Below are 24,019 nucleotides of genomic sequence, written 5' to 3'. Positions count from 1 at the left end.
AAAAAATTATTAGGAACTAAAAGTGAAATTGAAAACAAAAATATAGACAAAAGCATACTTAATTAATCTTAAATTATTTCTTTTTCCACTAAGAAATTTTTTTATCCCTCCCTGATTTTCGTCCTTCTAAAATATATAAAATTTGTAATTGGTCTTTTCAAAAAAATAGTCTCATTTCAGTCTTTCTTAAATTTTAACATGTTTCTATTGATTCAATATAGTAGTTAACTGTATTAGTAAATCAAGTATGCTTATTCAGTGTTTTAACATGTCTTATGATCACATTTTTTTTTATAAATTGTTGTACACATTAAATGCCTTAGACCAAACCTGCGTCCATCCCCATTAACATACTGGATGAAGAGTGACTAAGACTTATTTTACCCCTTAATATATTATCAGTGAATTATTTTGATAATATTAATTAATTAAAACATAATTTTAAAATGATTAATATAAAAAATAATTTAATTATATGATAATTCATAATTATATGAAATTATTAATTTCTTCTAAAAATCAGGTGACAAAACTTGCAAATTTTATAATTTGATAATGTAAAAAAATAAATGACAAAAAGTGCCATTAAGAAAAAAAATAACTACTCCCCACTTGATGCAAAGATTGAACATGAAAAAGGTCATGGACAATTTAGAAAGCAATCTATGAAGTGATTGCATAATCCATGCCGTGATTGAGACAATTTGTCAGATCCAGCATGCTGTTTTCTACACACTATCGTTGCCGACAATTTATAATTATATAAAATAATTAGAAAGATATCTTAAAATAAAGATAATTTATAATTAATTTAAATAATTTTCCATTTAATATAAAGCTAATTTATATTATTAAATATGTTAATTATATATAATATGATTTTAATATTTATACATCATTATATATTAATATATTTAATAACAAAAAATGGATTAATATTAAATGATAAATAATATTTTTAAATAATTTTATTTTAAAAGTACTTTTTATTATTGTTTTATACAATTAATACACATGCGCCCGCACGCGCACGCTCTTTCAAAAGTTTTAGTTAAACATTAATTTTTAATATAAATAAATTTAAAACTATTTCTTATAAACACGCAATAATAATACAAAATCAACATCCTTTTATAAGGTTCAATTATATTACATGGTAAAACTTTAATGATTTTAAATAAGAATAATAAATATTCATTAAGTATCATAAATATAAAATAATTGTAGAGTATAATAATAGTGTATTATTACTATTAGTAATATCATCTTTATAAATTTACTAAAAATGATAAAAATTATTACCAAAAAATAAATAAGATAATTAATATTGTAGCATGTCATAATATTTAAAAATTACAACAAGTATAATTAATATTTTTTATATACAAATAATCCTTATTATAACATGTAAAGTCTGATTCATATAATAATTCTTATAGATAAATAACTTTAAAAAGTAAAAGTAAAGAAATTAAACTCAAATAATAGTAATAATAGACAAGTCTTATTGTATGATCAGAACCATATAATTTATGCCATGATGAGATTAACTAACTCAAAGTTCCAACCATATAATACAATTAAAATATCATCTTCAAAATAAATTAAAATATCATGTTAAAATAATTAAAAGGTAAATATATTTATAAAAAAATATACAACTTTAAAAAAATTAAATACACTTTAATTTTTCAAATAAATAAATTTTTAAAATATTTCTTATAAACACACAAAAAAATAAAGTACACCTTAAAATAGTATCCAAAATTGCAAAAAAAAAAAAAACACTCAAATTAAAGTAATTATGTATTAAAATTATTATATCACATTCTTTTTTATTTATACTTTTGATATAGGTATCGCATCCTCATCATTTAACGAAATAATAAATCACAATAAATTTAAATGGACTTAATATTATTTAGGACAATATCTATTTAATTAAAAATACAATTAATCATTTTGCTCAATTTTACTATGATTATATTTATATTTAATACACATATAAATATTTAATTAAAAATTAATAATTTTTCTATGTACATATATTTTAAATATATATCAACAAGAAATATCAAAATATATAATTTAAATAATTTATATGGGAGCATACATGCATTTTAATTTTGGTTGTAGTACGGTAACCGCTTAAACCAAAATATGTTGAACAAAAAAACAAACATTTCTTTATTTTTATTTATTTATCTTAAGGATATATTTGTAATTTAATCAAATTACATAATTAAAAAAATAAATAATAAATATAAATTCGATTTTACGATTTAAAAGTAATGTAAGTCTATATCACGAAAAAAGTTATGTGTGTAGTTGATGAATACTTTAGTTTCTATGTAGTTTGATTATTAAAATTTAATTTTTTATATTCTTATACATATTTTTTATTTTAAAATCTTTAGTAAATGATAATTTTCATAATTTTGATATTAAGTAATAACATTAAATATTATGTTACTACTCATGCACATTTTAAAAAAAATAATGAAGTTTAAAAATATAAAAAAGTATCTTTTAATAGTGGCTCTTTAGAAATTAAAAAAGTAACTACAGAAATAAGTACGCACAAAAATAATTTATTATGATTACTAATATAAGTAAAATTATTACCTTATAAGATAACTGCCCTTATTTTTCTACACTTTTGAATTTTCTATTCTACTTTACATTGTTTTTTATTTTTTTATTTTTTAAGAGTCAAAATCTGATATCTCCTTTAACACTAGTTACTTCTATCTTAACCTTTTCTCCTTTATTTTATTTTTACTTTAAATATGTAATTATTAATAAAAAGTCATAACTTGGGTGAGATAGATTTTAAATGTGAACAAATCTTAGACTAAGAATTAATTAATCTCACAGAACAACCAAATTTATAAAAATATTTTGAGATATCACGAAAACCCAAAAACTGTAATTACAATGATTGTAAAAAATAATAATAATTATTAAAATTGATACCTTAATTTGATCTCTATTTTTAAATTTTTTTCAATATTTTTCAATTTGAAATGGAATGTAGGAGAATAATTTGCCCAATTTGAGTAGGTGGAATTTGATCACTACATAGGCAAGATAATTTTGAAAAGAACTTAATCACACAAAATGTTAAATATACACCACCAAATGTAAAATTTAAAGTTTCAGGTACTCTTTTTGCGAGGTGAGTTACTAGTCTGTGCTGGTAAAATATGGTGGAAGACTTAACATATGCCATGGTGATGAATTGATAGTGTGGCAACTTGGTTTATGTTTGTCAGGTAGCTCCTGTTTTATGCTCTAGTTTTTGTCTAGTAAAGCATGTAGACTTTGGTAATATCGATACATGCATGTGTGATGTATCAACCTACTTAAGAAGGGTCTAACAGGATCTAGCTGTATGTTTATAGCATGGTTTGTTGGATGGAGTCTATTGGCATTCATTTATTGCATGAGAGGGAGGTTGACAGTGTTTTTTGCTCAATGTTTATTGTGATAGGGAGTAGAATAGCATTTAGTATATGGGGTAGCTTCCCTTGGGGGATGGAGAGAATATCTCGAATGCAGCATTTCCATTAAAATGGATTAAAAATAAAAAGTAACTGTTAATCAGTTAATATTTATCTAAGCAAGTCATTTTTGTCACATAAAAACATACATCAATTGATATTTTATGTTTTTTTTATCTGAACAAAATACTTATTTTTTAATTATTTATTTTATTGATATTGATATTTTCTTTGTTATTTTAATTATTATGTTCATACATTTATGACTCTATTAATATTTACTAACTACACTTAAGTTATTTTTTTCTTATAGTAACAACAAATATTAAGTCATTCTTTAGATGTTTTTAATGTACTATTAAATAAATATATTTGTGTTATAGGAATTATTTATGGTTTTATTAATTATAGGGACCAATTTAACTGATTATTGTAATTTGGAAGATTAAATTGATTATTTACTCTTATTTATTTCGTTTATTTAGATATTGATATTTTTCTTTGTTTCTTTTAATTATTTTGTTGATACATTTATTATTCATCTATTAATATTTAATAACTATGACACATTTTTTTAAAATCTTTCTTATAATATACAAATATTAAATGATTTTTGGATTTTTCTAATGTATTAAATAAATATATTTTTGTTATAACACCATTTTTTATTTTGTAAATTCTAGAAACTAATTTGACCCATCATTATAAGTTGAAAATAGAGGAATATAAGAGACATCCTTGTTTATTTTTTAAATTATTTTGTTGATAAATTTATGACTCCTCTATTAATATTTACTAGCTATCCTTAGTTTTTTTTCTTATAGACACGCACACACGCACACGCACACAGAGAGAGATATACTAAAGTTTTAAAACACATACAGATATATACTAAAGTTTTAAAAAAAAACACACACACACACACATATATATATATATATATATATATACTAGTGTTTCCTATAATATATATATTTTAAAACATATTTAAATAGAACATGTCTAATTAAATAATAAAATTACCTCGACTCAAAATAAGGTCATCCTTTGTAATTTATTTTATAAAAAGTGGGGTGTTACATGATTTTCTTTGTTTGTTTCTTTAATTATTTTGTTGATACATTTATAACTCCTCTGTTGATATTTAATAACTTTGATTAATGTTTTTTTAGTGTTTTCTATAATAAATACAAATATTAATTTATTCTTAGAATTATTTAATAAATTAAATAGGTATTTTGTGTTGGCTTGATCGATGTTAACTTGAGTAAAAACTAAAAATATAATACAAAATCTATTTATTAAACATGTATTTAGTGTCAACACGCTAGATATCTGACCGGAATCATGCACCTTCTACACAAAATGCATAAGGCCCCCTCAAGATGGCGCTTATTACATCCTCCAGGGCAAAAATGAGTCATTTTGATAATTAAATGCTTTCTTAGTTAACCCATTATGATAATTAGTTTTTATTTTAAACCCAATTTTGATGAAAATGCCTTGTATTGATATTGAAAAGGTATCTAACACTTTAAATAAGAGAAACCTAAACACTTTAATGTCATTATACAAATATAACCACTAAGTCTTAAGAAAATAAACAATAAGAATAATAAGTAATTCTAAAAAAATTACTCTTCCCAAAATGGATCCCTGTACATATGTTTTTGTCTTTTTTATTAGTACTTCTTACTTCCTCTATGGTTTCTTTGTTTGTTTTATATATATATATATATATATATATATATATATATATATATATATATATATATATATGTAAAAGATTTGTGAGACAAAGTGTTAGGTTTTGTTCTGTGCCGAACATGACAGAAGAGACTAATATTGGAGAACCACTTTTAAAGAAACAGTACTATGAGAACTGCCCTGGTTGCAAGGTTGATAGAGCCAAGGAGCTGGAAAAGGATGTCTCCATTCGAAATCTCGTCCATATATGGATTGTGGTGTTGTGCGGTGGTAAGCATTGTACTGTAAATTTTTTCACTTCAAGATAAATAAATAATTCCTTCTCGTGGCCAGTTATTTGTTTTGTTCTGTGTGCAGCTCTTCCTGTTTCTTCTCTCTATCCTTTCCTTTATTTCATGGTGAGTTTTCATAGTGTAATCTCCCCCATGCATACTCTACTTGTCAGGTGCAGTTGTTTACGGTTGATTAATTACTCTAGATAAATCAGGTAATTTTTTGGGTACAGTTAGATTTCTTCTTGGATACAGAAATCAGATGATTTGTTTCAATTTAAAATTTATTTTTTTGTGCGTATAATTCAGGATGCAGGTAATAAAATGTTTGGTACTTTTTTGTTTGCATTACCTAACATTTTATAAATATTTCTAGAAATAGCATATCACTTCAAATGTCAATCCAGGCTTATAAGGGAAAAATATAGTTTCAATCCTGATACTTTGGCTCAAACATGTTTAATATTTCTAAATCCATGTGTTTCTTGAGAATTAAATTGGTTAATATATGAAAGTATAAAAATTATAACACGGAATATATAAAGATAAAAAATATTGTTTCTGTGATTGGTTTATCTTTTTTTTGTGTGTGAATTAGATACACGATCATCTTTTAATCTATTAAATCAGAAATTAATTTTATATATGATTTGTATATTTTTTGTCTAAAAAAAAATTTAGATTCAATGAAAATTAAATATAATTTTTTCTGTACATCATGAATGAACATATATGTCTAGTTTTTTTTTTATTTTTTATATGCAAAAGAATTTTATTAATGAATAAGAGATCTTTAATTTAAGCACGGGCCAGGAGATCTTTAATTTTTTATCCTATAAGTTAATATATATTTTTTAATTTTTGGTTTTTATAAGCTTATTTTTTAATTTGTTTTTATTGTAAGTTTATATTTTTTTAATTTTTGATCCATATAAGATATTATTTTTAATCCTTATAAATTTGTATTTTCTAATATAAAGTGAAAAAAAATTAATTTAAAAAAATCAAAAATATATTTAAACTTAAAATTTAGCTGAATTTTTAAAAGGAGTAGTCACAATCTTAATTAAAGCTCAATAGCTAGACAGTTACTCCTGAATATAATAATTTTTTTATATTTTAATAGATTATTGCAAGCTTTGGGAAATGTGAATGTCAATTTTTAATTACTTTACTGTTTTTGTCTTTTCCTTTTTGTTTTCTTTTACCTTTTAAGAAATACTAATGAAGTCAAACTGTGGTCATTGAATGGCCTTAATTTGCTCCACATAATATGCGACCTCAATGAGGCAATATTTGAGATATACATATGTAATAAATATTTATTTTTCAGGTGAAGGATTTTAATATTGCAGAAGGGGAGGAAGATATCAGTGCCTATGCTGGCTATATTGGTAAAATTATTTTTAGTATTTTCATTCTTTCGTTTGTTCTATACTTCTATCATCATAAATTACTTTATTTATGATCTTCATGTGAGTGAAAAATGTTGTAGGGTCTGCATTCATGCTTGGTAGATGTTTGACATCTATGTTGTGGGGAATGATAGCTGATCGCTATGGTAGAAAACCTGTTGTGATTATAAGTGTTATTTCTGTGTAAGTATATACAAGTCAAAAAGGTGGATGCATGTTTTCTTTCAAAGTTACACTAAATGTTTCACATAAACAGTGATGCTTTATCACCTTTATGTTTATTTGATTTCAGTGTCATTTTCAACATACTATTCGGCCTTAGTACAAGTTTTTGGATGGCTGTTATTACAAGACTTTTTCTTGGATGTTTAAATGGTGTGATGGGCACAATCAAGGTAGGTGCCAATCAACACTCTATAAAATTTCCAATTCGTGTACTTGAATATCAATTCATTCAATTGATTTGTATAATTTATGTGTATCATAATCTCCTTTATTAATTTAACAGGCTTTTTCTTCTGAAATATTTCGAGAAGAATATCAACCTCTGGGACTCTCAACCGTATGCATCACTAACTATAAACATATTTGGATAAATTTATCTAAAAACAACAGTAGAAGAAAGAAATGAAGAAAAAAAATGAACTTTTGCACAAGTTATTTAGCTTATCTATAAACTAATTTAAACTTATAAAAAAACTCATTTCATTTTTTTTCTTTCTGAAAATATTTCTAAAACAAATTATCCCAACAAGTGTTATATATATCTACCATGATGTATTAGAAATACATGGATGTCATCCAAATAATTCGTACAGTGATCGATACTCCAGGTCTCTGCTGCTTGGGGAGTAGGTTTAGCACTTGGCCCAGCATTGGGAGGTTATTTGGCTCAGGTAACTTTTTGTTTTTTATTTATTCCTTCGATTAGTGAAATACACCTTCAGAAAAACCATGGATTTTTCACATGGAAATAATAAGACATGTGAGTTTCCCTTCCATCTGTGTCCCTTAGAAACTTTAAAATTACAAAATTAGGAATAGAAAATTTAGAAACACTTATCCCACTTTCAACATATGTGACCTGTTTCTCTGATATTTTATGATTTTTTTACAGCCAGTAGAAAAATACCCATATTTATTTTCAAAGGGTTCCTTTTGGGATAGGTAAGTCTAGATTTTGTTTCGGTATTGCTATAGCTTTTGTAATAGCACCTCTCTTGTCCTGCCTTGTTAGTGTTACTGCATGTTTCGGTAAGGGAGTCTTATGTACCAGATTCTGTGCTAAATCATGTGATCATTTCCTGTGATATTGCTCAGCTATATTCTTTTAATCTTAATGAATTTCAATTTATATACTTATAAAAAGGTAACTGACTTTTGTGCTTATATAGGGTTTATAAAGTGATATATATATATATATATATATATATATATATATATATATATATATATATATATATATATTATTGTTATATAAATTGAAAACTATAAATATGAATGATATAATTATACATGAATGATGAAAATTAATTAAAAGTTAGTCGTCATATGACTATCTAAAAAATTATATGTATTTATATTTTAATCTTCATCATACATATATGATTTTATGATCCAATAGTCTTCATTTCTCACTTGATATTCTGTCTTTCTATATATATATATATATATATATATATATATATATATATATATAACCCTAATGTATCGTATGTCTTCTCTCTTTCTTCAGTTTTGCTTTTTTGTTCTATTGTTCTGACTTTCGTGTTGGTCAACATAAATCTTTTTCTAGGTTTCCCTACTTCTTGCCCTGCTTGGTTATATCAACTTTTGCATTTTCCGTTGCAATTGCTTGCATTTGGCTTCCGGTATGTATTTTAATTTAGTTCTAACACATCTATTCATTAGTCACAGATGTTTGTTCCTTTATTTTGTTTTGTGCTTCAATTTTGACATAATAACAACATATATGAATATTCATAGCCGCATTTTTTCCCCAAGAAATATTCAAATATATTTTCTAATAAATGTTTTCTAGCACAACCATTTTATTAAGTGAAATTCATGTTAAGTTCACTAAATAACATAGGTCTCATTTTTCATCTAATTAATTCTTATTGAATTTAGTGAGATTTGCATAAATTTCAACTAAGTGTTAAGAAAGAATAAAATGATAACAATCTCCTTATGTATATAACATGTGGTTCAGACTAAGTCTTTATTTCGTTACTTATTTTACTTTGGTTCGTTCTTTTTGCTTCTCTTGTTTACGAAATTGTTTTAAAATGTGTTAACACAGGAGACAAATCATAACCACAATCCTGAAGCTTTAGAAATCAGAAGTAGGGCCCCCGACAAAGACAAGGTGGTCCAAAACAATGAAAGTGTCTTCCGAAATTGGCCTTTAATGTCATCTATCATTGTTTATTGTGTTTTTTCACTTCATGACAATGCTTATTCTGAGGTATTATTCCTACTTAAAGATGTTGCTATTTAAAGGTCGTTTATTTTCAGAAAATGTTTTCTTTTTTAATTTTTATTTTTCTTGTTAATTATGAATTTTTCACCTTTTCAATTTATTTTTAATTAAGAAAGATCTGTACAACAAAAAGAGAATATAAAAAAAAAATTGTTTTTAGTGTTTACGGGATAAATTAATCTTTAAAACAGGGAATAGATTTAATGTGACAGTCAAAATAGAAAATAAAAACAAAAAAATATTTTTCAAAGTAAATATTTCATAACTTTCTCTCATTCTTTTTGCTATACGTCCAAATGTGCTTCCATTTATCTTATCCTACAAGGATTAAGAGTGTTTGGTACTTCTTTTGTATTATTCCTTTTACACTTTAGGTTGGGGACTTATATATTGACAATCTTATATAACACATTCTTTTTCCTTATTATAAAATAAAATTATTATTGAAGGATAGAGGGAAGTATGAAGGTGAGCGTTAAAAAAAATGAAAGTGTGAAAAAATCATGATTGATTTTATTTTACAATTCTGATATTCATTTCTTTGGCTATATATAAGCAAACACTATTTTATTTTACATTTTTGTCAGGTTTTCTCATTATGGGCTGTCAGTCCTCGATGGTTGGGAGGTTTAAACTTTACAACCAACAGTGTTGGTAATGTTTTAGTAGTTTCAGGTATGCCTTTATAGCATCTATGAAATTCTAGCACATAAACTTTTTTTATACATTTTTTTAATCAGCAAAAAGAAAAGATATATCAAAAAAGGGATACAAAGGTACCCAACCTTTATACACATGAAACAGCTGGCTGAAATCAAAAGGATTCTGCTACTTGGGTTACTGCATATTAACAATGAGTAGTCATATAAATATATAGTAACCACAAGCCAATCCAAAACCCTAACCCAAATTCATTTCTAATTCTCCTTGCAGTAAATACAATTATGCTATTTGGTCTTGCAGTAAAATCACATCACCTTCCACACCCGACTACTGGAGATCATCTATTCCCATCCAATGACAGAAAAATTTTCTGTGTATTAAATGCTTCCCAAACTTCCTCACAATCCTTCCACTCACAGCCCATCAAAATTTGCTCCTTGATTATTAACTGCCTTAAAATCTCCACCCACCATTAAAACAAAACATATTCAATATAATCAGATTACGGCCATAATTGGAACCCAATCAAAACCGTTGTTACTCATATCACCAGTCACTACCTCCCCGCAATTTGTGCCCTTAACAAAGTATTAATGACTACCCACCTCACAATTAATTGATACAGCTACAATTCACATTTGCATCCAACGCATAGGACCTCAGAAAAATAGTAAGCCATGCACGATTTTCATCACCCATTTTGTTGCATAACTGATCTCACATTATGTGACCAGTCATACAATGAAAAATGAAAACCTTTCAATCTTGCTTTATTCCATTGCCAAGACCTCATCTTAATCATTTCCATCATCTTCAATTTACAGCACTGACCGCCATTAAAAACTATCTCATTTCTCTGTCCCCAGATAATCCACAATGTTGCCAGCCTGACATGAGCCAGTATTTTAGAAGGAGCTTTGAATATCCAAATCTGTTTGAAGAAATCAGAGCATGTTAAGTCTATTTCCCCATGCAAAATCTCATATGCTCCTTTCACCTTATAGATAGTATTATCCTCCTAGCACCATGAATCCTCCTCATCCCTTTTGTTGGTTTTAATTTGAGGGAAAAAACGTAGGAGAGAAGAAAAAAATAATAAAGAACAACATGAGTTTTAAGTTGGAACTTGGAACAGATGATCCTCTTTTTTATTGAATAAATCTCATATTTAAATATATTCAAAAAACTGAATAAAAGATCATACTCCATTATTTTAGTAATTATTATTGTCTATTGATAATTCAAAAATAGAATCAGAAATTAATTTAAAATTTGAAACTAACTTACTCACTAACAACACGATAACAACTTCTAATCAATTGATTAATTCAAATTAAAAATCAAAATCATCTTGATAACATCTAAGGCATGTTCAACAACACTCTTCCTTGTCTTGGAGACTATAAACTCCTATCTTCTTTAGAAATTCAACATGTTGATTTACATTACTAAAAGATTATTGCTTCCTTCACATGTGATTGAACCTTGGCATTTTTAGCTTTCAGGTTGTTAGTCAATGACTTTAAACACTTCTCATTTTGTTCAATTCTTTCATCTTTCTTCCCCAAGTGTATCTTATTATTTGTATGCTCTTGTGCAATAGTTACAGATTTTTCTTTAGTTGAACTACTTTGGAACTTAGGTGCTGCCATTTTAGAATTTGCTTGTGTTTCTTTAGCTTCTTGTCTTTTGTGAGACCATTCAATGATATTCTTTTATTGAAAAAGACTTTGTTCTTCTTCCAATGGATTTAAAACAAAGTTTTTTTCCTCTCATTTTTACTTTGAGAATATCCTTATGCATCTTTAGTCAAACAAATTGTGTTTTTGAACAACATTTTACAAATTCTTATCAATTTTAGGAACATACAATACACCAGAAATAAGTTTTGCACCTTTGTTGGTTGAGATTGTTATAGTTCCCTTTCCATTCACGGTGATGAACTTGTCATCTTCAACTCGAACCTTCAATGTGCTTATATTACGCAATTCCTTGAATAGATCCTTGTTGTTTGTCATGTGGTTAGTACAACCACTGTCAATAAGTCAATTTTGACTTGATTCAATACTAGAGAATCATGTAATGACAAACAAGTACTCCTCCTCTGGATCAACAGCCTTTTTCCTGTTTGTGCAAATAACAACTTCATGCCCCATTTGATTACACTCACAACACTTAGCATCAGGTCTTTTCCAACATCTGAATGGAGGATGTCCTTTCTTTTCGCAATGTTGGCAAGGCTGATAAGATTTCTTCCAATTTCCTTTTGCATTGGTTGATCTTGAACTTGATCCCATTCCATCAAAGTTCTTATTTTTCTTGTATTTGGTTATATTTTGGTGCTTGGTTGGTAAAGCTCCTTCAACTGTTGATTATTTCCTCATCAATCTTCTTTGATCCTAGGCTTGCAAGGCATGTATGACCTCTATCAAAGAGATCTTGGAAAGATCCTTTGTAATCTCCAAAGTGATTATTGATGCTTCATATCTTTGCAATCTAACCTTGTTAACGATGTCAGAAAATCCGTTCGAGTATCCTTTAATTGTCTTAGATTCCTTCACCTTTTACACCTCAAATTTCCTCATCAGGTTTAGCACTTGCATGCCATGAACGTGTTCATCCCCTTCATACTCTATCTTTAAATAATCTCAAATTTCTTTGGGTGAATCGAGAGTCATGATCCTATTGAAGATTGTTTGAGAAACACTAGTAAATAGGCATGTCTTTGCCTTTGCCTTCTTGGTTTTTTTTTTCCAAAGTAAGCATACTCTACCTATAATTCCCTTCATACTCTACCTTTAAATAATAGCAAATTTATTTGGGCCACAATGAGAAATTTAGGCAAACGGAGGCACTCCATAATTCTCTTCCACAACATCCCACAAATGAAGAGACTCCATGTAGGATTTCATTTTCACCTTCCAAAGGTCATAACTCTCCCCATCAAAAACACAAATAATTTGTGAGAAACTAGAGTCAACATCCATTTCACAAGTCCCTCAAGAAGAGAGCTCTAGATACCAATTTTTGATTTTAATTTGAGGGAAAAAAACGTATGAGAGAAGGAAAAAATAACAAAGAAGAACGTGGATTTTAATTTGGAATTGCCCACTCTTTTTTATTGAATAATCCTCATATTTAAATATATTAAAATAAGTAAATAGTAGTTCATCCTCCATTATTTTAGGAACTATTATTGCCTATTGATAATTCAATAACAAAATTAAACGAATTCAAAATTTAAAACTAATTTGTTAATAGCACTATAACAAAATCTTATCAATTGACTAATTCAAATTAAAAATCAAAACCATCTTGACAACATCTAACACATGTTCAACAACACCTTTTTAATACCACATCACTCATAGACTACATAAGATTTCTTTTTAATCCCTCTTCCCAAACAAAGAGAGTTCTTCTCCATTTCAAAACCTAAATCCACACATCATTCTCCCACCTCCCAACTTTTTTAACGGTGCAGTCAGCTTGTAATGAAATAGCAAATAATCTGGCAAACTTGTTTCCCATGACTTCTTGGTCAAGCCATAATTCCTTTCAAAAGGAAGTTTTACCTCCATTGCCAATTTTCCACCTTGAAGACTTCCAAAACCAATGTTGTTGGCCACTTTTGGAACACACATTATGTACCTCTTTCCACCACGCTGAAGTTGTCGGATTGCTCAATAAGTCCTCCCCCTCTTTCCACATCCATTTAGCTACTAGGGCATTATTAAAACATTCCAGATCCATTATCCCCAGTCCCCCACTCTCTTTCAGATAACATGTTGTCAACTTACCCAACAAAGTTTCTTCTTATTTTCTTTTGCCCCCCACAAGAAACTTCTTTGTAGCTTAACAATATCCTTCATTACTCCTTTAGGTGCTTTATGTAATGAGAAAAAGAATAGGGGGGGGGGGGGGGGGGGGAGATGATAACACAGACTTTAGTAGACAAATCCAACCTCCAAATGATAGAAGAAAACGTTTCAATGAAACAAGTTTCTTTGAGAATTTATCCAGCACTGATTTCCAAGTAGAAATTCTTTTACAATTTGCCCCCATCGGAATTCCAAGATAAACAAAAGGAATTTTCATCAATTGACAATTCAATATGGATTCAAATCTATGCATATTCTCCTCCTCCACCCCTACACCGGCCAGCTTACTTTTTATTTTTTATATACATATGATAACTTCTCTTTTTTTTGTAATTGGTCTTAATTGGAAAAGTTGTATTATTCATACACCTTTGCATAATATAATTTATACAATTTTTTTTCTCTTTCTATTACTTCTATGATTATAAAGATGTACAATTTTTGTGTACAATGATGATATTAAAGTTAGAATCTAAGACTTCATGTAAACCACCCAAACTTCTATCACTAGAGCAATTCAAATGGATTATATTGTATGTAAATTTTTGTGTGTTACTTAATTTTTTATTCTTCATTCATTAGGTTTTGCTATTATAATCTTCCAACTTGGACTATACCAATCAATACAAAAAACTTGTGGGCCTGTTAGCCTTGCTCGTATCTCAGGGGTTAGCTTTTACCTTTTTTGTGACAATTTTTGTAATTATAATCCTGCATTTCACTATTTATTTTAATTAAATTATGTGTTGCTATTTGGCCCCATGTAAATAGGTGTTATCTATACCCATCTTGCAAAGCTACCCCTTCATGACAATGTTGTCTGGCTTCACACTGTATGCAGCGATATATATTGCTTCCATTCTAAACAATGTGATTATTGTAAGTAAATCTCTTTCTTTATATTCTCTATGATATGATAGGCTAAGAGCATAAAATAATTATTGGATTCACTAAATCGCAGTACAGTACATATCACTTTATTTCAGTAAGCAAATGTTACCTTTTTACTTTTGTTAAACTCTACTTACTGTGTTCTTTTTGCGTGACTTGTATAGGAGATAATTACAACTTGTTTATTAATTTTACAAAATAGAGCAGTGGTAAGGTTTAATTTTGAGACGTATTTTTTTTTTCTCTTTAGTTTCCTGCAAAAGAATTTTTATAATGGGAATGCAACATTAAGGGTATGTTGACTTGGAAATTAATAGGAACAACAACAAAGGGGAATAGCTAATGGCATTTCTATGACTGCTATGTCAGCATTCAAAGTTATTGGTCCAGCTGCAGGTGGTGCAATGTGAGTATATATCCTTAGTTTGTTTTTCAGCTTTTATGTTAATTAAAAGTTACTGTGCAAAAATATTATTGTTCAAAGAGGAAGGCTAATTACAATTTATAAAAAAATACAAAACAAGTGAGATTTATAATTTTATAATTTTTAATATATTTCAATCAATAATATTCAAGATAATGTATTAAAATGTAATTGCTAACAGCAGACCAGTAAAATGTCAAGACCAGCCTTAAAAGTAATAATAAATAGTAGGTTAAATTATAATTTTAGTTTCCGTTTAACTTCTGATCTATAATTTTTTATCTCAATATTTTTCCTACATATATGTTTTCCACTTTTTAATGCAGTTACGAATAATAAATGCTTCACCAGAAAAATATTTAGTATAAAGTATGACATAATATTAATTGGTAATACTTTTTGACAATAATCATCTATATATTGAAATTTATAACTAGTTTTCTATTTTGCTCTTGGTCAACATGACACAGATTAACATCTTCCCAAAAGCGGTTAAATGCTACTTTCCTCCCAGGTATATTGTTTAACTTGCTAATATGTGTATGCTGGTTTTTATTTTGTGAGTTGAAGTTTGAATTTTTCAGTCCATATGTTCATTTCATGAAATTGGACAATTATGTCCTTTTTCTAAAAAAAAATAAAGAATATTTTAAGAAGCTAAAAAAAGTGATCATTTCTTCAAAGTAAGTTGATTCAAACATACACTATAATGTAATATTGTTAATGTTTTGACCACTCTTGTGTGTCATTAAGAATAAAATATTAAGCCTTATTTGTCTTTTTAATAGCATAAATATTTTGTGTCTTGAAACAAAAAAAAATTATAATTTTACAACTAGCATGAACTCTTGTTCTACACATTTTAGTTTTTTTTTTTTTTTTTGTGGAGATGGAAGATGTTTATGATTGACAATAAATTATTATATAACGAATATAACATTTCTGTCATAAAGCAAATCTAAGATTTCAGCATAGTTTGGAGTATGTTTTGTTTTATTAGTTGTATTTGGAAACTCACTATTATACATTCAAACGCAGGAACACATTTGATCTTCTTTTCTCTCAATGTTGTTGAAGGACTTGGAGTGTTGTTGACATTCAAACCATTCCTAACAATAAAGAAACTGCCCTTAGAGCTATTAAAATGATATTAATAAAATTAGCATAAAGGGTGAAGCATCTCAAGTTCAATTTTATGCATAAAGGCTGAGATTAGAGTAATTACGGATGACTGTTGTTAATGGATGTTAAGAAATTAAGTGAAAGATGTAATAAGCAAAATTTGTCAGACAAATCTACAGAAATACTCAATTGATACCTTTTATAAATTTTGGGACTAAATTGCGCTATGTTGGATATTTATTTCATGTGAGTTTGATTTCAATGAGCTTTTAGTCAGGTGAATGTATATTGAAAAAGAATTTTAGTGTAAGTTTGAGTGCCAATTGATTGAGTTTGAAATTTTGGGACTAAATTGCGCTATGTTGGATATTTGTTTCATGTGAGTTTGATTTCAATGAACTTTTAGACAGGTGAATGTATATTGAAAAAGAATTTGTGTAAGTATGAGTGCCAATTGATTGAGTTTGAAATTTTTAATTTGATTGAAATCGTATTGTCAAAATATATATTATTAATTTTTTAGTAAATTACACTCTTCTCCAACATATACAACTTATGTTATCCTAATATCTTTCGAAAAGTTGTGTTTTTTTAATAGTTTAGTCCATCTTTTTTTTAAAAAAAAATATTTTAATCCATATATTTCTATCTATTCTATATACAAATGAAATTTGGTCACACAAATAGAAAGTGTGTTTACAAATAACAATCTTAAAGAGGTCAAATATGTTAATCACTTGATAAAATCTTACTTTAAAGGGAATAATATAGAAAAGAATTAAGACATAAATGGTAATTTTATGCACATGTCAAACTTTTCTGTTGTGCACCATTTTAATGACTTTCTAATTAATTGTAACTTTAAATGGTAAAATTTGAATTAACGATATGCATTAAAAGAAGTTGAATATTCAATTTAACAAGTACAACTGATTAACATGTAAAAACAATAATGAGTTCATTATTTTAGCATGGGGCAGTACGTTGGTTTTAATCTACAACGGTCCATGTAATCTAAAGAGCTGGTTTATGAAAAATAAAAATTGAAAATTACACGCATACTAAAATGTATATTATCTTTAATATTATTTTAAACAATTAGTTTGTAAAAAAATATTTTAAAATAGGAATGTGAAATTTTATATAAATATAAGTATTATAAATTGAGTTTCTTTTCTAAGCCCTCCATATCCTAAGCTCTCGCTTGTGATGAGGAGAAAAACATATATATGGGACTCATGCTCGAAATCAACGAATGTTTACAGAAAGTTGAGTTTTCTTGTCGCTAATTTTCTTTGTTTGCTACTTCATTGCAACCAAAAGTAACGATACACTACTCTACTAGTTATCAACTTTCTAATCTACTCCTCACTTTTTTTTATTTATAATTTTCAGGTTTAAGATTTTCTGATGTGAGACTCTTGATATTTGGAAATTAACTACTTTAAATCCTAATTAATCCTGGGAAAGTCAGTTGCACACATTTAAGGGGGGAAGTTCTTCTACTGTCTACTTTTTCATTCACAAAGAAAATCAAACTTCTTTTGATTTAGATCAATAGCTGTTGAAATGCATATATGAAGAGTTGGTTTCAAAGTAAAAGCATGTTAAGAGGATTTTTTTTTTAAGGTGAGGAAACAAAGTAACACAAAAGCACAATCCAAAATATAGTTGTAATAACGTGTGTGTGTGTGTATATATATATATATATATATATATATATATATATATATATATATATATATATATATATATATATATATATATATATATATATATATATATATATATATATATATATACATATATATATATATATATATATGTGTGTGTGTATGTGTGTGTGTATATATATATATATATATATATATATATATATATATATATATATATATATATATATATATATATATATATATATATATATTATAAAAAGCATATAAACAGTTAAACACATGCATATAAGGAAAAATTAGATGGTGCTTAATTTAAGGGTTTTTTATTTTCATTTTCAAAGAAAACGTAAAATAAGAGTAAAACTACTTTTGCTTAAAATTTAGAAAATATTTTTAAAAACAGGTTTATAATTGAAAATAACAAATCAATGTTTTTAATCTATTCTAAAGAAGTGAAAACCTCATAACACCTTAAAATATTTTATTGTTGATACATATTTTTTAAATCTTAAAAATATTTTTTTAAAAAAAATTAACACTCAAACTAAATATACAACCACTCTAACATCATTCAAGAATTTTTATCTAAATAATTTTATCACAAAATTCAATAAAATTCTTTGCTTATAAAAAAAATTATCACAAATTTGATTGTTAAATAATCAAACTTTTATCATATAGATTATATTACAAAATTTATGTTAATCAATAATTATTTTATACCTAATTAACGTACATCAAATTTAATGAAATATTTAATTTTAAAATTATTAAAATTAAAACCATTTAATTATTCTTTTATTGACAATCAATTTTTATAAGATTTGACATAAATAGTCTTAATGATATGTAATTATATTTCAACAAATAAATTGATAATAATCAAATCTTACATAAACTCATTGATAGTGTAAGATTATAAAAGTTTTTTTATGCATAAGAATATACAAGTTAAACATGTAAATAATCAAATTTAAACATTTTCAACTTGAACCGGGCTTATTAATTTGTGACCCTAACTTAACGAACTATCAACAAGATCAGAACTCAGAAGATACACAACAGATAACTTTAGATATTCAACATTTCAATCGATAGATCTTTCATATATACCAAAATAATTTTTCCCCTTGCATTTAAATGCTAGCTGTTTTTCATCGCTTGCATGAGGAAATGCCATGATAAAAGAAGGAACAAAGATGAGCTCAACAGAAGTTAATTAAATGCGATGACATTCTTCATACAGTAAATTCATGTCAACTAAGTTTCTATTGTAAATCTTACTCTGCGATGTTTCTTCTTGTTTTCCTTACACAAGGAATTGGAATTTTTCAAACAAGATTTCAGTGGTGGTCCTGTTTGTTTACTTGTTGATGGGGGCACAGGAGCAGATATTATAAATCTTACTCTGCGATGCTTCTTCCTGTTTTCCCTACTCAAGGAATTGGAATATTTCAAACAAGATTTCAGTGGTGGTCCTGTTTGTTTATTTGTTGATGGGTTGAATCCTCTTCTTCTGTGCTCAAATGGGTCAAGCCAAAACCGGACATTAGCCTTATCAAACAAGGCCTTCTTTTTGGCATATTTAAATGCAGCAACTGCATCAGCTTCTTGTAAAAAAGACACCAGAGCTGAGCCAGCATAGCAAAAGACCCTTGTTCTATACGAATCTACTGAGCCAAATACACTAAACTTCTTTACTAACTGTTCCTTGGATGGTAGGTTGAAATTCTTGGGGAACTTCATGATCAAAGATTTACGATAAAAGGGGACATATGTATTTGATAGCTGTCCAACATTTGAATTGAATATTGAACAAGAAGCAACACTTTGGTAGCGATCCTTACCCTCCACCAAACAATCCCCAGAAGATAATTCTGTTCTTGCAGACCTTTTCGACTTGAGAGGTGTTGTAACACTATTGCAACTAATTTGCATCCTTTCAGGGTAAACAGATGAGTCAGATTCCAACGTACCTTTAACTTTTGCTGCATTAGCATCAATCTCACACTCATCAGAATGCAAGCAATGCACTAAATTAGACAATGATTCGCAAGTTTGACTTCTTTTTGAATCCGCTTTCGGAACCCCATCAGTGAAGTTCATTCTGGTTTCACAAACATGTGTTGAGGCCTGATGATGTTTCTGGATACTTCCTTCTTGTTCAAGCATCTTAATATCTGAGATCCTAGTTCTAGTATGTTTTGATATGTATCTTGCAGACCTATTCGACTTGAGAGGTGTTGTATAGCGATTGCAACTCAATTGCAGTCTTTCTTGGTAAACAGATGAGTCAGATCCTAACATACCTTTAACTTTTGCTTCACTAGCATCAACCTCACACTTATCAGAATGGACGTGCTGCACCAAGTTAGACAATGATTCACATCTTTTACTTCTTTTTGAATCCACTTTCTGAACCTCCTCAGTGAAGTTCATATTAGTTTCACAAACGCATGTTGAGGCCTCATGGCCTTTCTGGATACTTCCTTCTGGTTCAAGCATCTTAATGTCTGAGATCCTAGGAGTGGTATGTTTTGAGATATCTCCATCCCTTTCACTTTCTTGAACTTCACTAATTTGAGGAAAATCATTACATGAAGCTGGTTTATTATCTAGTCGCCTTCTTTTCCCCCTGTTAAGATATATAACGGTGGTTTCTTTGTCAGGCAATCTCCAGCAAAGCCCCAGTACATTGTCTTTTCTTTTATCAATGTAGTTTCTCAAATGAATTATAAAATTGGAAGGAACTGAGATGTGAGTTCTACTCATAGTAGAAAAGTCTTCAAAGCAGATATCAACTATGCCCTGGTCTGATCTATTTTTGAATCCCAGAAGGCTCAGCCTTGCAGATTTTAGGCTTTCTCGCACCATGTAAAGTGGATCTAAAGCAGGAGAGTGCACAAGATTCTGTGAAATAATCAGATGTTTATTCTTAAACAAGTGTGCAGAATTTCCTTCCCAAACTGGAACTGTTGAGTTCAATCTTTTTATAGCACCAATAGCTTTGTTTTTCTCCCCATTTTTGGATATGATCTGACATTTTTCCTTGGGTTCCAAGGCAACAGATTCTTGAGTAACTTTGTGCACCGTCTGACTCAAAGATGAAATTAGAAGCAGCTTCACATTATCATCACCTATGAAAAATATATTGTTAAAAAATAAAATAAAAAACAAGGCAAAATCAATAAATGGCATATACACTTAAAGTCAGAAAAATGATATAGGGGTACCGGGTAGCAACACCACTGGAACAGACAACATAGTTAATTTAACACAAGTTTCTAAATTCGAGATACTATTCACCATATGGGACAAGCAGCTTAGTTATTCCAAGAAAATGGAAAACCTTAACTCATCAAAGTTTGCACATTTCAATTCACAGATGATCATCACAACAACAACAATCAATAGAGCCTCTCTAAGAGGTCATAGATTTACAGCCAGAAACTTTATAAAAAAAATACTTTTTTTTTTTGGATTTGTCTGTACAATTTCTTATTTGTTGGTTTAGTAGTAACTGTAAATAGTCATATTAGTCCTACAACTTCTAAGGTATGCTTTGGAGTCTAAATTTGGGGGGAAGAAAAGGGAGAACAAAATTTTCATATATAATAAATATTCTCTAACTCAAAAATTCTTTAATTCATTTTTAATAAAATGATAAATTAATATAAACTTAAGAATTTAATTAGAATGCATTAAGCATGTAAACATTTAGATCAAAAACCAAAGTTTCAGATCGATTAGAATGTAATATCACAGCTAATTTAACTATTTCCCAGCAAACGAAATAATAATCAAACACCCCAATCAGAATTCCCATCTCACAAAACAAAATCGGCAAAATTGTCAAAACATAAAAATCCAAACTTCTCAACACTCATTTGAGAAATCACTTAAAAAAAATAAGAAAAAGAAAGTTACCTGTTTCTTTATTCTGTTTGTAAATTTTCTTGTGCTGCATAGAAGAATACCTTCGAAAAGCGTGAACCTGAGCAACAACTCTAACGGCGTGTGCGAAACGCGGGGATTCCACCCACGGCGAAACCGCGGCGTCCAAAACAAAACCCAAGACCCCAACCGGGTCGAACTCGCGGGCCGATTGTTGTTGGGCCTGGGCCCGGCCCGTTAGGCAGTGGCACCGCAGCCCGGAAAGGACCCTCTGGCCCAACAGGCGGAGCGCGGAGTGAAGCGGCGGCGCGTCAACGTTGCGGCGGGTGATGAGGGAAGGGAAAGCTTCCTCGAAGGGGACAACCTCGGACTCGACGAAGTAGGTTGTGGCGGGTGAAACTGAAACGGCGTCGTTTGGGGAGAAGGAGAAGGTGACTTGGACGCCGAGGTTGTCGCGGGAAGAGAGAACGAGTGCGGGGTGCCATTTGTGAGGGAAGTGGACTCTGACCCACACTATGTCTCCTCTCTTTACGCTTCTTCTACTGCTACTATCACTCTGCATCATCGCAAATGTTCAGTTCTTCGTAATATGATGAAATTTTTTGGTCATGGGAGGGGTATTCCAAACTTATTGAGTGAAGACTCTCGCAGATCAAGAAAATTTTGCAACAATTACTCGTATAAAGTAGTGGGCTCTTTTGGGTTTTTGGAGGGTCAAATTAATTAGCCCAATACCAAACTCACCTAATAGCTAATATTTCATTTTTTGCAAAATAATTATGATGCGAGAAGAAAAAATTATCTCAAAAATAACAATCATTGTGTTGCATCGTTTATTACAAAAAATTAATAATCATAATAATATTAATTTAATAAAATTATCACTTTTTTTATCTATTTATTAATATTTCTTGATCTATATAAAAAAAAAAATTTAAGATGATAGTTATAATAGAAGGGAGGGGTACAAAACTCACGAAATGGAAGGGTTTTGGGTATTTAAAAAAAGATATGTGAAAGGGTTTGTTTGGTAAAACAAAAAAAAACGAGGGAAAAATAGACTGAAAATAAGACATTTGGTTTAAGAGAATCGGACAGAAAATAAGAGAAATAAATAAGTGAAATAAAATAAAAACAATAAATGGGCCTGTACAATACAAAAAAAAAAAAAATCTTTTCTTCTTAACTACATAAATTACAGCACAACAAATTGGCGTAAAAAGGAAAAAGCCAGAGATAAGCTCTAGTTATATACTTCTCTGGCGCATCATGGTCATTCCCAACTAAAATATTACACAAATTATACAATAACTGATAATTTATGATATGATTGGATCCAAAAAAGGGGCCATGTCCAGAGAGTCACATGATTTATTTATGGTCAAGCAAACTTAAACTTGATTTGGAACCATACCTCCACTAAACTTGAACTTCTAAACTGGATCTGGCTCTCAACATAAGATCATCCTCCTCTGTTAAAACAAAATAAGAAAGATGGAAATAATAATTAGCTATTAGCTTTCCTACATGAGAAAACAAATATGCAAGTTCTATAGATGAAAATCAGAACAAGTGCAATTCGTCCGTATGTTTTCAGTAACATGTGTTCACAAAATCTTTAAAAGCTCCATAAACCAAAATTGCAAATTTGAGGAAAAGACAAATGAGAAAACTTCAAATAAAGCACAAATACACATGCAAGCAAAGTAAAGAAACAATGATAACACCTGAAGTGAATTCAAGGCATTGTGAACTTACATGTCTAGTTAATTTGAAGCCAATATGGAAATTAACAACATATACATGCCAACAACCCCAGAGAAGCAGAATAAAAATTTGAATTAAATAGTGTGCAAAGGAACAGTACCAAAATTGCAGACAAGTAATTTTGATACTTCCATGGTACCTTTGGAATGAGTAGTTATGCAATACTTTCAGAAAATAGGAGGAACAGAAACTGACAATGGAACATGATGCATGAATTTGTACATTACTACATTTCACTTATTCTAGCATAATGTCTCTGTTCTAGAACTCAAGTGTATTGGTAAAGTTGGAAGCTAACAGATCTAACCTATATAACATACAT

At 28.6% G+C, this 24,019-nt stretch overlaps 2 protein-coding genes across 3 annotated transcripts; one reads left to right on the top strand and one right to left on the bottom strand.

Moving 5' to 3' along the window:
• Positions 1-5,291: 5,291 nt before the first annotated feature.
• Positions 5,292-16,587, top strand: LOC100806333 (protein ZINC INDUCED FACILITATOR-LIKE 1). 2 transcript variants are annotated; one of them, XM_003526307.4, is made up of 17 exons: positions 5,292-5,480; positions 5,568-5,608; positions 6,816-6,876; positions 6,978-7,080; positions 7,190-7,292; positions 7,406-7,459; positions 7,731-7,793; positions 8,015-8,064; positions 8,693-8,768; positions 9,200-9,364; positions 9,967-10,054; positions 14,506-14,591; positions 14,695-14,802; positions 14,979-15,023; positions 15,132-15,220; positions 15,709-15,752; positions 16,277-16,587. In XM_003526307.4, exons 1-17 carry the CDS (start codon positions 5,330-5,332, stop codon positions 16,384-16,386), a joined length of 1,437 nt encoding a protein of 478 aa, XP_003526355.1. In that variant the 5' UTR covers positions 5,292-5,329; the 3' UTR covers positions 16,387-16,587. The 2 variants fall into 2 exon arrangements, with proteins under 2 accessions (XP_003526355.1, XP_040872699.1); XM_041016765.1 differs by having other exon boundaries at positions 5,373-5,480; positions 5,568-5,697.
• A 2,534-nt stretch (positions 16,588-19,121) lies between these two features.
• On the bottom strand, positions 19,122-22,627 carry LOC102668196 (uncharacterized). Its single transcript, XM_006582325.4, has 2 exons — positions 21,964-22,627; positions 19,122-21,173 (listed from the first exon to the last, which is right to left on the bottom strand). Exons 1-2 carry the CDS (start codon positions 22,493-22,495, stop codon positions 19,297-19,299), a joined length of 2,409 nt encoding a protein of 802 aa, XP_006582388.1. The 5' UTR covers positions 22,496-22,627; the 3' UTR covers positions 19,122-19,296.
• Between the last annotated feature and the right edge of the window lie 1,392 nt (positions 22,628-24,019).

Source organism: Glycine max, chromosome 6 (assembly GCF_000004515.6).
Source record: "Glycine max cultivar Williams 82 chromosome 6, Glycine_max_v4.0, whole genome shotgun sequence".
Taxonomy (NCBI): domain Eukaryota; kingdom Viridiplantae; phylum Streptophyta; class Magnoliopsida; order Fabales; family Fabaceae; genus Glycine; species Glycine max.
Note: the sequence above shows the minus strand (reverse complement) of the source record. Positions and strands in the feature narration are given on the sequence as shown.